The 12,382-nt window shown below is 37.8% G+C and overlaps 1 protein-coding gene across 8 annotated transcripts in view; it reads left to right on the top strand.

Moving 5' to 3' along the window:
- Positions 1-12,382, top strand: part of ZNF521 (zinc finger protein 521) — a 298,052-nt gene that overhangs the window by 252,624 nt on the left and 33,046 nt on the right. For all 8 annotated transcript variants that reach the window (XM_063653514.1, XM_063653511.1, XM_063653512.1 and 5 more), the window contains 2 exons: positions 7,378-7,509; positions 9,880-9,995. In XM_063653514.1, the coding sequence (XP_063509584.1) occupies positions 7,378-7,509; positions 9,880-9,995 (248 nt within the window). The remainder of the gene's footprint in view (positions 1-7,377; positions 7,510-9,879; positions 9,996-12,382) is intronic.

Genomic DNA, 12,382 nt, shown 5'->3' with positions numbered 1-12,382 from the left:
CAAATTAGACAGCTACTTTGTTAATGCTTTATTTGCCAGAGTATTTTCATCTTATTTCGGGAAATAAAGAAGCCAAGCACTGTAAGGTGGATTTTGCCAGTCCGCTATGTTATATGCATAGGGTTTAATGCACAAGGGAATGGAGCAAAATTTTGAAACCCAACTGACAAACAATAGATATTGTTTTACCATCGGTCTTGGCATTTTATTCTGATGAAATTAAATACAGGATTTGCTAAGTAGTTATTTCCCATGAATTCAATAAATATTTATTGAGTTCCAGCTATGAGCCATGTACTGTTCTAGGTACTTCGTGTACATCGATGAGCAAAACAGACAAATACCCTTGCCCTCCTGGAACTTGCACTGTAGCAAGAATAGGTGAATAACCCCAAACTGAGTTCTCAACACTCTCATGGCATTGAGATGGTCAGGGTTGCCACACACCACTCTTTGTAGGCAAGTCAAAAACTGAAATGCGTTGCTGAATTGGAAACACTGCTGTCTTCAATCATTCCATTCATCTAGTCTGTTATGTGAAATGGAAACAAATGTTTTATACTTGTATTTGCGTGCTCACAAACTTTCTTTCAAGTCAGAGAACAGAACAGCACTAAAGATTAGGTGACAAAAATTTTTTGAAAGAAAAAATGTACTCTCCTGTATTCAAGTGGGTATAAATGAGGGGGAAAATTGACTGTTCGAGTAAACTGGATCCTTTTCAGTGGAACACAGTGGCACTGTGTTAACAACATCCAAGTTGTTTAAAAGCAACTCCAATATCTAATCAAACCTGGAGGACATACATCAGACTTAGTTGGTCTCAGTCCTCACTCCCGTCCTTATCCCTGCCCTTGCCTTTTCCAGAATATTTACTAAGAAATATCCACTACTTTCTTCTTTTCTTGGCTAACAATTTTTTTCTTGGGATGAGGACAGGAAGAATCAAAGTGATTTTTATCAGTGCCCTTCCAAAACTGGTGTTTGCGGGGTTTTTTTTAATATAAAAGAAAAAGTGAGGGCAAAGTTTTACCTTTAAAGCTATTTGTAGGCACTATCGTTTTCTCTGGGACTTCAACTATGGGATCCATGTTTAGATTCAGAATGTGAAGAAGAAAAGAAAGAACTAGAGGAGCTAATGTACTGGCCAGGTTTGAAAAACATTGTAGTCTGTGTGCTTATCCCCATTCCCTACTTGTGCCAAAATACCACTGCTGAGTCCCCACAGTTGAAGGAAAGCCACCTTTTTGGTGAGCTGTTTGTTTTACTGTTTATTGTTTGAACAACATTCCAATGTTTTCTCCTACATGAGAATATTCTAATAAGTCCTCCACACAACCTATAATAATAGCCAAGGAATTGGACGATATTGCATCTCAGAGCATCTAAAATCCCACTGCCTGCCTCTCCTCTCCCTACCCACCTGGACCTCCTGCTAGTTTCCAAGCTGCTGATGTTTATGGGGCTCTAGGCAGCCCCTGGGCTCTTTAAAATCTGCTGGGTACCATGCAGCCTACCCCAGTTGAATCATTTCCTGCTCCAGCCCTGCTGATAATGAGAAGTTCAAGGCAGGAAATAACAGTGGCAATATCAGTGGCTTTGCTTATAAAGTCCAAAAGCATTGTAGCCTTTAGACCATTGGCTAAAAACAGCCAGTAACTAAGTTAAGGTAAGCTTGCACCTGTAGATCTCCTGGAAGTGAGATTCTGACTGAGGCACACAGGATGTGTATCCTGCGGCTCTTCTTGAGATACCTAAGGGTTAGGTACTTTGTGCACACAGTCAGGGTCCAGGAACCTGAAGCTCATTTCCTCATGTCCCAGTGTCCTTTTCCTCTTATTGTAAGAGTCTCTTGCCTGTGTCTCCTGTTCCTCTCTCACGTGGCATAGAAATACTGACAGTGCCAGACACTCCCATATTGCCAGTGACAAAACTCCTGGAAGGTGCTAGCGTCGGTCTTCAGGCAGCATTCATTTTCATGGCAACTTGTTCCAAAAAAATAAGGGCAGAACTTTTTAACTGGTATGAGAAAAAACATTCACACAATATTCAATTCTCTCAAATTCTGCCTTACTTTGGGGGCTTAATGACTAATCTACCGGCAGACTTTGAAGCCTAAGTCATGTTCTCCATTGCCAAATTAGCACCTCAGTGTGTTTATGTTACAGTCATGAAATATGTGCTGTATATAATACAACAAATTATCGTGGCTGAGTGCTATGGCCCTGGAAAGAATGTGATGGCTGTGTGCATGGCAAATTACACTGCAGTCTGCCTATTTTTCTACTCCTGGTTTCTAGGGCGAGCCAGTGTAGCCGAGGGGTGAGTTTTGTCATGTATGGCTTTTCTTTGTTACTCTTCGGACCCCTAGCTTATAAATGTGTGCTTGGAAATTAACTCAGGGAAGAGGAGAAGCAAAGTAAGGGTGGGGGGTTGGGAATTGGGTTAGGGCATAGTTTTCTTAGATTTAAAAATGTATATGAGGATATAGTGGTAACACACATTTGAACTGGATAAGTTACAACTGTAGGGCATTTGATTCCTCTGTTTGGATTCTGAGGGCAGAGTTTACTCCCACTCAGATCAGAGCTTTTAAGTATGGCCCCGGCCACATGGTGATATAGCGGGAGGGGTTTCTATCTGTGGACTTTAGCCTATAGATTTATGCAGTGGAAGAGGCTGAAGGACCCTTCTGGCCAGTCTCGAGGGTAAAAGGGAGAAGGAGTTCTACTTATAAACTGTTACAAATTGGCCCTCAGTAATGGCTGTAGTGTTGATCAGACGATATGAGGGGGCCCCCAGTGATTCGTGGGATAACAGCCGCATGTAAGTCAGCCACTGAACATTTGCTTGTAGCCACTCTAGATTTTTGTTTTTATTGAAGGAAAAGGAGTATAAACATGGGACACACAGTCTAGAGGCTGCTTAAAGGGTTTCTCTTGTTTAAAGCTTATATTGAAATGTCAGTGTCTTGTGTTAAAACTAACAATTGCCACCTTGGAGCTCATAATTTAAACCTGTGCTTGAGCATCCAAATGGTAACTAATATTTCTCCTGTTATAAAACAGGCTAATAAATAGTTACGTAGGTCCAGGTTTTATAAATTGGAGGTATAGAAGTTGTCATTCATCTTTGAACTGGCTTTAGACAAGCAGATGGTTTTCTTAGAGCACAAAATTTTGTGAGTGATTATCACGTTTCCTACTAAGTCAGTGAGGTTGTAGTCCAATTATGTATGCAGACGCTTTCCTTTGAAACATTTAATATTGGAGTAAATATTTACATTAGCATCAGTCTCTTTTATGTAGACTTGATTCCTGTTTACATTTATGTTCACAGTTAAATGAAGATTAACAAATGGAAATAATTATTTTAGATGAAATTTCTATACATGTGAAATGATTTCTTAATTATGCTCAGAGCAGCTTTGGTCATGCCTTCCAGTGGGTGACCAACACAGGAAGTTGCTGGCTTCCAGCATGTTCTCAATGGTAAAGGCCCCACTCTGACACTGGACCCCCATTGCTAGGCACATACACCTCCCTCAGTATCCAACAGAGAGGGGTATTCTGTGTGTTCTGGAAAGATACAGGCTCATACAGAAAGCTCTATGTTTGCTCATATAGCTAAATTGCATTCTGATAGTTCTTTCTCCCTTTCCTTGTGCTAATTTTTGTTTTTGCACATACTTGGCTAGAATACTTTTAAGTTTAATTGGGCAAAACTGGAGTTTTTCTGTACTTCATAATATTGCTCATTTCCTATCTAATTTTTTAGCTAGCAAAATTTCAGTGTTGTAATCAGTCTTCATTAATAGGGTTTAGAAAAGGTAGGTTTTTTCCTCTCTCTTTTAATTTCAAAGTACCCTACAAGGCAAATTGTGCTCATTGTAGAAAATCTGGAGAATATAGATAAGCAAAAAAGGAGAAGAAAAATCTAGAAGTTTCATTCGAAGATCCCATCTATAATTCTTAATTAAAAAATAGGGCTGTACTAGCCTATTATATCCTTAATGGAATATTGTAATGGTTATTAAATCAATTGACTCTGAATCTCTTTTTAATAAATGAGTCAGGCTGTATTATCCAATTACTGTCAGCTGCTACCTTTCCAGAGAGCAGAAATGGTTATTTTGATTGAATTTTTTAAGCTTTTTGGCACCTTTAGGAAGAGGAGGAGGAAAGGCACAATTCAGTTTATGCTTTGTGGGCAAAATCCTGAGTAGAGGTGCTGATAGTATCCCATCAAGAACATTGGCTTTAAAATAAAACAGCAGTTACATTTACTGTTCTTTACTACCTTATACCAGATAGGGGGAAGAAAGGAGAGTTTTGAAAAGAGATGGAGTTTAACTCAGCCAGATCCCCCCCAGTTCTAAGGGTTTTCAAGAATTCTTTGAAAAGTCAGACGTGGCTCTCAGCCATACAAAGGTAAATATGGAATTAGAAGAGAAGAGTTAAACACTCTGAATAAGGATAAACTTTTGAAATTCTTATTATAAATAAGTTTCATTTTCTTTTACTACCTGTGCTGCCCTCAATTAAAAAAAAAATACAAAATGAATTATATTAACCAGTTGCTAGAATGTTTTGTGTTACTATCTCTCTTTCTCATTATACGTTTGACCTTGAGGTAATAAGCAAGTGTGAAGATGGGGGAAGGGAGCAGGGAAATGAACAAAGGTGAGAGAAAAGGAGGGACTCTAAACGTCCACCTAAGAGCTTATTGGTTTTTGCTCATCTTATAATGTGCTGTGTAACAATTCATATATATTTTCTCTCCTATGGAAATAACTAGGAGATCAGTTTATTGGGAAAGACCTCACGGTGTAACTTAAAAATAAAAGGCAGGTAGAACTTCCAACTTTTTTTTTAACATTACAATGTGCTTTTAAGCTGTAAAAAGAGTTCTGAAAATGCTAGATGCGATTGTTATCGTTGCTGTCACTTAGTGCTTTCACAAATAAAAGATAGAATATGTAGAAAATAAGTCTGCCCTAATAATGCATAAATACCTTTATGCTTGTGTGTCACCTTTTTATGAATTCACTTGACTGAATTTGAATTATTTAACATTTTGGGATGTAACTTCTCTTTTCTTTGGGTAAGAAATACATAAAAATGAATGAGTACATTTTCCCTGCACTCATACACATATGTCTTATTTATTTTTCCTTCTCTTATTTTTCCAAACAAAATACTCATAGTCAAGAAAGATAGTATTACATTACAGAACATCCTAACGTGCATAATTCACTTTATGCTCATGTGACAGTCAATTGTTATCCCCAGGAAAACCTGCCAGATCTATTACATCACACCTATTGCAAGTTTTAAAATTCTGGAACAAGTGTATATCAGCTCATATCCATAGGCCATCTCTTGGTTCTTCTGCAAAACACACATAATTTTAAAAGGAGATGAAAACCCTTAGTAACCTTCTTACTATTCAAAATAAAGGTATGTAGCATTAAGGAAATAGAGAACTTTTAAAGTTAGCAAGTATTTCTGAAGATGAACTTGCCGATCCAGTTTCTTACAATAAATAGTGTTTTTTTTATTTCTTAATGTCTAAAATCTGGAAATTTTTTGGTGACTTCAGGATTTAAAAAAAAGAAAGAAAGAAACAGATGAAAAAACCCTTGATCTTATATAATCCCTAAAGCTTTTTGTATAACCCCTTGTCATGTCAGTATGCACAATTAAACTCCCTCTTACATAATTATAATCAAGGAATTTACTGTGCCACCCAGATACAGAGTAGGTTTTTATCTCTTGTGAAATGTAGACAGTACTGGGTGGCTTAATTAGTGCTTTGCTTCTCTTTTTACAAATTCCAATCCTCTGCTTCTAAAGACTCACACTTGTATGGGAAGAAAGATTAGGAATACAAATAGAGTGATTTTACTCCTAGTTAGCTAATAATTACTCACTTTGTAATTGGGATGTGGTATTGCCAGTAATATCTGCTGGCAAAGGGCTTACACATGCATGTTGTCTTTGAATGAAAGAAAATAACTGCAGTGTAGACTTGTTACCCTTGTAGTATGACGGTGTCTTTCATTCCCTAGACCCAGAATGTCTTAGTAGCATTTTGTAATCATTGCTAATAGGAGAATATAAAAGTGTAATGTGATAACAAGCCAGGTTAAAGTGCAGCCTCTACCCTTTAGTAAGTAGTCTCGGAAGTAGTGGGTGTGTACCCCACCCTATCTATTAAGATATGGCCCCTGAGGCCAGAGTGCCCAGGTTTGAATCTAGACTGCCTGCGTTCAAGTTCTGGCTCTTCCAATTACGAGTCCTTGTGACTCAGAGCAAAGTTACTTAAACTCTCCGCGCCTCATCTTTCTCATCTGTCAAATGAGACTAATAGTAGTTTTTCTCATAGGGTTTTAGTGCAATTAAATGAATTCGTGTCTCTGAGCAGTTCTGAAACACAGCAAACACTAAATTGGTGTTAGCTAGGCTGCTAGCTGTAGTGCCCCTGGTTTTTTATACCTTACAATTGCACAATGAAATAAGTTAGGATAATCCTTACACTTTAAACTTAAATTTTAAATTTTAATTTTAAACGTTTAAAATCCATAAATGTTTAAAATAAGTGTCTATGTATAACACAAACTCTCCACTTTATATAGTGATGTTATGACATCAAAATATTTTTCTGCCCTCTCGTTCTTAAGATATCCAAGAAAAATTCAGGGCTAGTCAAGTGAGCCTGGAGGTCACAAAAGTGCTTTGGAGAAACAGAGGCAGAGTCTGGTTCTGGGGGTAAAATTGAAACTGTCTTCCAGAGTTAAGGGAGAGATTAACTAGGAAGAATGTGGGAGACTGGAGGTGCGAAGCAGAGAAAAGGGCATTTGTAAGAGACTGTCCTATTGATGATACTTCAAAATTGCCAGAAATTCTTGGAAATAGAAAAAGATAGTTTCTATCAACTGAATACCACTGAAGACCTATGGTTAGAAATAGACACTTCCAGGACCTTCTAGATAAGCCAGAGGAGAATCACTGAGGAAGAAGCTGTCCACTTTTTTATTTTAGGACTTTGGAAATACAGACCCCAGAAAATCATGGTAATTAGAGAAAAGGAAATGCCTCATTATTGATATACCAATTATATTTTAAAAGTGTAATAAAATGCATTAGCCTTAAGATAAAATCTGACTTCTGATTATCTTTGGATTTTAAATTCCAGAACTGTTTTAAATTGATATAAACTCATGAATAATGTGAAATAACCAGAAACCATATATACTACTACATATGTATATTAGGTGATAGAAATAGTTTAATATATGCAATTAAAGATAACTCTCTCGTGTATTAAAGATATGACAGGTTTTCACCATTTCTCTTCATGTATTTTCCTTGACAGATGAAGGACTGAACCATGAATGCAAACTCTGCAGCCAGACCTTTGACTCTCCTGCCAAACTCCAGTGCCACCTGATAGAGCACAGCTTCGAAGGGATGGGAGGCACCTTCAAGTGTCCAGTCTGCTTTACAGGTGGGAAGATTATTTCAGCAAGACACAGGAGAGGTTGATGGCCACATCATGTCTTTCCTACCAAAGCATTACTTCCCACTGCTATGGCCTTTTACAGACATGACTTCAGTTCAATTTGGGGGGAAGATGTTTGATTTCTGCTTTATTAGCATTATTGATTGCAGCCTACTTAAAGGCTCACATGAGCAGGAAGGTTAACTGTCAGGATGAACAAATGGCATTTCAAGTTCTCTCAGAAGTTTGCACTTTTCCATTTAGAAAACTACATACATGTTGTGCTCACTTTTTTTCCCTCTCAATGTTAAAGGTTACCAAGGGTAAGGCTGCCTGCACAGAGCTGATTTTTAATCACAAGATGTTCAACTAAAAGTGCAGCCGTGTTGTCAGCGCATGTCTGATACTTAAACGTGGAGAATTTCATAGCATTCTCCACCAGAAATACAAAGATAGTATTAAAACTCACCCCAAATTCTCTGACATAGAAAACAGATTAGATGAGGCATTTATTGCCTATGAAATTGGATTTTTAGAGTAGAAGTTGATCTACATTTACACTTTCAAGAAGAAATTTTTTAACAGATATGATAGCATTACAGATTTTAGCAGAAAAAAAAAAGTAAATCTGAAACTCTCATTTGAAGCCCATGGAGGTTTAAATATGATCACACATATTTCTGGTATTCCCCTAACAATGACAAAGTTATTTTGGAAAATCCTTTGTGATTATTTTGCATGTGTTTTGGACTCAGTGGTTAAGCCCCTCAAGCTATGTTGCCTTTTTATTTGTTGGAGGAGGGGGAATATATCCTTCTCTCAAGGTTGACTTCTTTGTTTGCAGAGCAAAATTCCAAGCATTGATTATTTACCTTCACTGAACTGAGCCTATAGATTTCTGTTCTGTGATAAAGAGGGGCCATGTTCATTGCACAGCTAGCACAATTACTATCTGAGTACGTTGATGTCTCTGCCTTCAACAGTTGCCTGTTTGGCTCCTTCATTCAATAATTCCATCGGCCACTCTCCATCCTTCTTTTGGAACTGTTTTTATTCTTCCAGGTTTATAGTTAAAAATATATACTGCTGTGGTTTACCATCAGTAGTATATATCTTAAGATACAACGAGTCAAGAGTCTAGGTTCTTTATAGAAGCTCATAAGTCTTCATAAAGGAGGACTGGGTCATAGGTCACCTCACGATTAAGACCCCTAATAAAATAGGTCTTTCATGTTGTAGCCAGAAGCCTCATAAAATGTATTGAGTTATATGCAGATTAGCTGCACATCTGTGTTAAAACCTCATTTCTTCTTGTTGATATGGATAAAGAAACAAAAATGCATTAATCGTGCACAGTCTGCATTTTCTGTGCAGACAGACGTGAATTGTTTTAGTGTATCTTGAAGTAATTTAGAAATAACAATTTTTTTAAAACCCTTCCAATATAAAGTGTGTTAGGTGGGAAAGGAAATCTGAGCAGTTTTTAAGGTAATGAGAAATGTGATTAAAATGTATGACTCACAAGAACAATATTCTAATATTTTAGGTTGGCTGGCAATTAGAATAATTTTAATGATTAGAGTGGAGTCAAAGTCAAATGCCAACATCTTTAATAAATCCTTTCCCTGCCTATACAGATTAATATTGTAGATGCAAACTTTTTAGGTCACAGTGCACCAGGCATCCATCAGAAGTCAGTTCTGCCAACCCAAACACTGCCTCTGGCATATACAATTTAATTATTAATAGCGTGTCTCCTAGGTAAACTGTTACACAGTCTTAGGGCCTTGTTTTGTAGTCATTAAAATTGAACATGTTTATATTATTGAAACCCTTGCATTCAGTGTGTAGGCTGAGTTGATCTTAAAGTATCCAAAGAGAATTTACCTGCCGTTCTGTTTCACATTTATAGACAGTGCCCCAGAGTAGCTGTGGGATATGATTTTTAGCATTAACACATTTAAATAGAGAACTGTTTGCTAGCTATAACTTTAGGCAAACACAATAAACAGGGTTTTGGCATCTATGATTTCTTAACCTGTGGGTTGCTGAGAAATAGGAGTCATTTCTGTTGAGACAGAGCTATGCATTTGACAGTTTTCGGCTTTATTTTTTAAAGATTTATAGGGAGCAGGGCCTCCATAAACCTTTACTTTGGAGCTGCTTGGGTTGAATTAGGTGCTCCGTAGAGTGCATCTTAACAAAAGCCAGAGACCCAACCATGAGCAAATGTGACTCAGCTCTCCCCAGGTCTCGAGCAGTAAGTCACACCTGGGAAGCGTGTGGTCCGGCCTGCTGTCTGTTCATGCAGAGTCATCGACTGAGGGCATTTCGGAAACAAAATAACCCAAGTTCATCATTCTTTTATCATTTCAGTATTTGTTCAAGCAAACAAGTTGCAGCAGCATATTTTCTCTGCCCATGGACAAGAAGACAAGATCTATGACTGTACACAATGTCCACAGAAGTTTTTCTTCCAAACAGAGCTTCAGGTAATGTCCTCATGAGGAGGACCGGGATTGAACTCAGTTTCTATTCTTATAGGAAACAGGGGCATTTTAAATCTGGATTCACAGTATCACTCACCCTGGGCCACCATGATGCTTTGTGTGTATTGGGGCAAAGGGAAAATTAGAGCCTGGATTAATAGACACCAAAGTGATTTTGCCTCTGGCTGCTGTCAATCATAAAAAGAACTAGAACAGACCTATAATTGGACCTTCTGACCCAGTGTGATAGACTTAGGGGTCAGGTTTATTGGACTGTGGGATCATTCACCTCACTTGTCATGACTCATTCTCCCAAATCCTGTTTTATTCATGTTCTGTTCCCACTGGGCTCCAAGCTGGGTGGATGTCCAGGTTATTGTTGTCCTGAGGGGCTTAAAATTGGAAGGGAGAGGGGAAGAAAAGAAAGAAATCGTACTCCTGTCCAGTATGTATATCTTCCACTTAATGGAATAGAATAACTATTCCTTAACCAAAGCCTTATAGTTGAAAATTCTGCACCCAAAGACATTGAATCTAGCCTTGAGTGGTCCACTTGATTAATGTGTGACTAACCTTGGTCTATAAGTCCTCTGAACCTCAGATATGAAGAAATAAACAAACATCACACTTACAGGGCTGTTATACAGTGAAAATGAAATGATGGATATGGATATAAGATATAAACATAGGAAGATTTGGTTATTCTTATTTTTCTTAGCTATTGACTGGTAGTTTAAAAAAAATGAGTCAGAGACCTAGATTCTATTCCAGAAGTATCACGTATTATAAAGGAAAATAACTTATTTTTTAATGTCACTTTACCTTGAAAATGGGTATAATGTCTTATCCTTATTTTTCTGATGAAATGATCTGAGAGTAACATGCTTTTTGTTCAATCTTGTTGGTTCCCGTGGAGGAGAATAGAGTCAAACTGAAAATTATTCTGTTGGCCGGGCGCGGTGGCTCACGCCTGTAATCCCAGCACTTTGGGAGGCCGAGGTGGGAGGATCACGAGGTCAGGAGATCGAGACCATCCTGGCTAACACGGTGAAACCCCATCTCTACTAAAAATACAAAAAAAAATTAGCCAGGCGCGATGGTGGGCGGCTGCAGTCCCAGCTACTCGGGAGGCTGAGGCAGGAGAATGGCTTGAACCCGGGAGGCGGAGCTTGCAGTGAGCCGAGATCACGCTGCTGCACTCCAGCCTAGGCGACAGAGCAAGACTCCATCTCAAAAAAAAAAAAAAAAAAAAAAGAAAAGAAAATTATTCTGTTATTATGAGTATTATTATTAACAACACAGGTATTTAGCCTAAAATGAGGGTTGCAGTTAATTTTCACAGTGAATCGCTAAACCAAATGAAAGAGCTGATCTGGTTGACCTGGGAGAGGCAAGACTGAGGGACCTGGAGCCCACCCACTCCTCAGTCTTCCATCCCACATTGGGTCCTGGGGCAACTTTGTGCTTCCTTGGGCTCTGATGAAACGAGATTTATGTGAGTTATGTCTCAAAATAAGGAATTTGTGGTTTATCTTCTCAGTTATCATTCTAAAAGTGAACAAATAGTAAGTTAAGGAGATGAAATATAAAATATAAGAGAGAATGGGTGAGCCCATTTAGTTGTCATGATGTGTCAGTGGATCCAAATTAAAGTTAGTATCTTACCTTGTATCACTTCTAAAAATGCTATTCTGTCACGTGTGTTCGTGAATTGAATATAGAAAATAGGCCAAGCTAGACTATTGTTTAAAAATACATCTTATTAAAATAATCTAAATTTCTGTTTGAAAAAATACTACATTTTTATTGCATAGGTATCAAAGCATAAGTCATTTTGGTTTTGTGAATCTATAAAGGATATGGCCAAAACACCTAGTGACACTGGTAATTAGTATGTAAACTGTGAGGCAGAATTAAGAAATCGTTTACAATCAAAGCTGTAGAGTTTCTTTAGAGACTGATTCCTACCTAGTGTTCTTGAAAACAAAAATGTTTGCAACAAACTTCCACTTTTGTACTGTATTAGTAGATTCTCACCTGGCGGTACCTTCAATGTCTCTCATTAAAAGAACTCAGCACTATGGCAGCGGTGGCCTCTGACCCATTGTAGAGCAGACAAAATTAAGCAATTAATCACATCCTTCAAGATTCCAGGTTTCCTTTATGATGATGTATTTTCAGGTTTTATTCTATGTGGAACATATAGCATTCACTCTTTTCTACAATTAGTATAGACCAATCACAAACTCCTTGATCTCAGGATGCCTTTACATTCTTAGAAATTATTGAGGACCACAAAAGGCTTTGGTTTATTGAGTTACTATCATTTTACATATTACAAATCAAAACTGAGAAATCTGTTAAATACAAGAATACAAGCACATATTCTA

This window comes from Pongo pygmaeus, chromosome 17 (assembly GCF_028885625.2).
Source record: "Pongo pygmaeus isolate AG05252 chromosome 17, NHGRI_mPonPyg2-v2.0_pri, whole genome shotgun sequence".
NCBI classification, from domain to species: domain Eukaryota; kingdom Metazoa; phylum Chordata; class Mammalia; order Primates; family Hominidae; genus Pongo; species Pongo pygmaeus.
The sequence above is the reverse complement of the archived record's forward strand: the minus strand, read 5'-3'. Positions and strand labels throughout refer to the sequence as shown.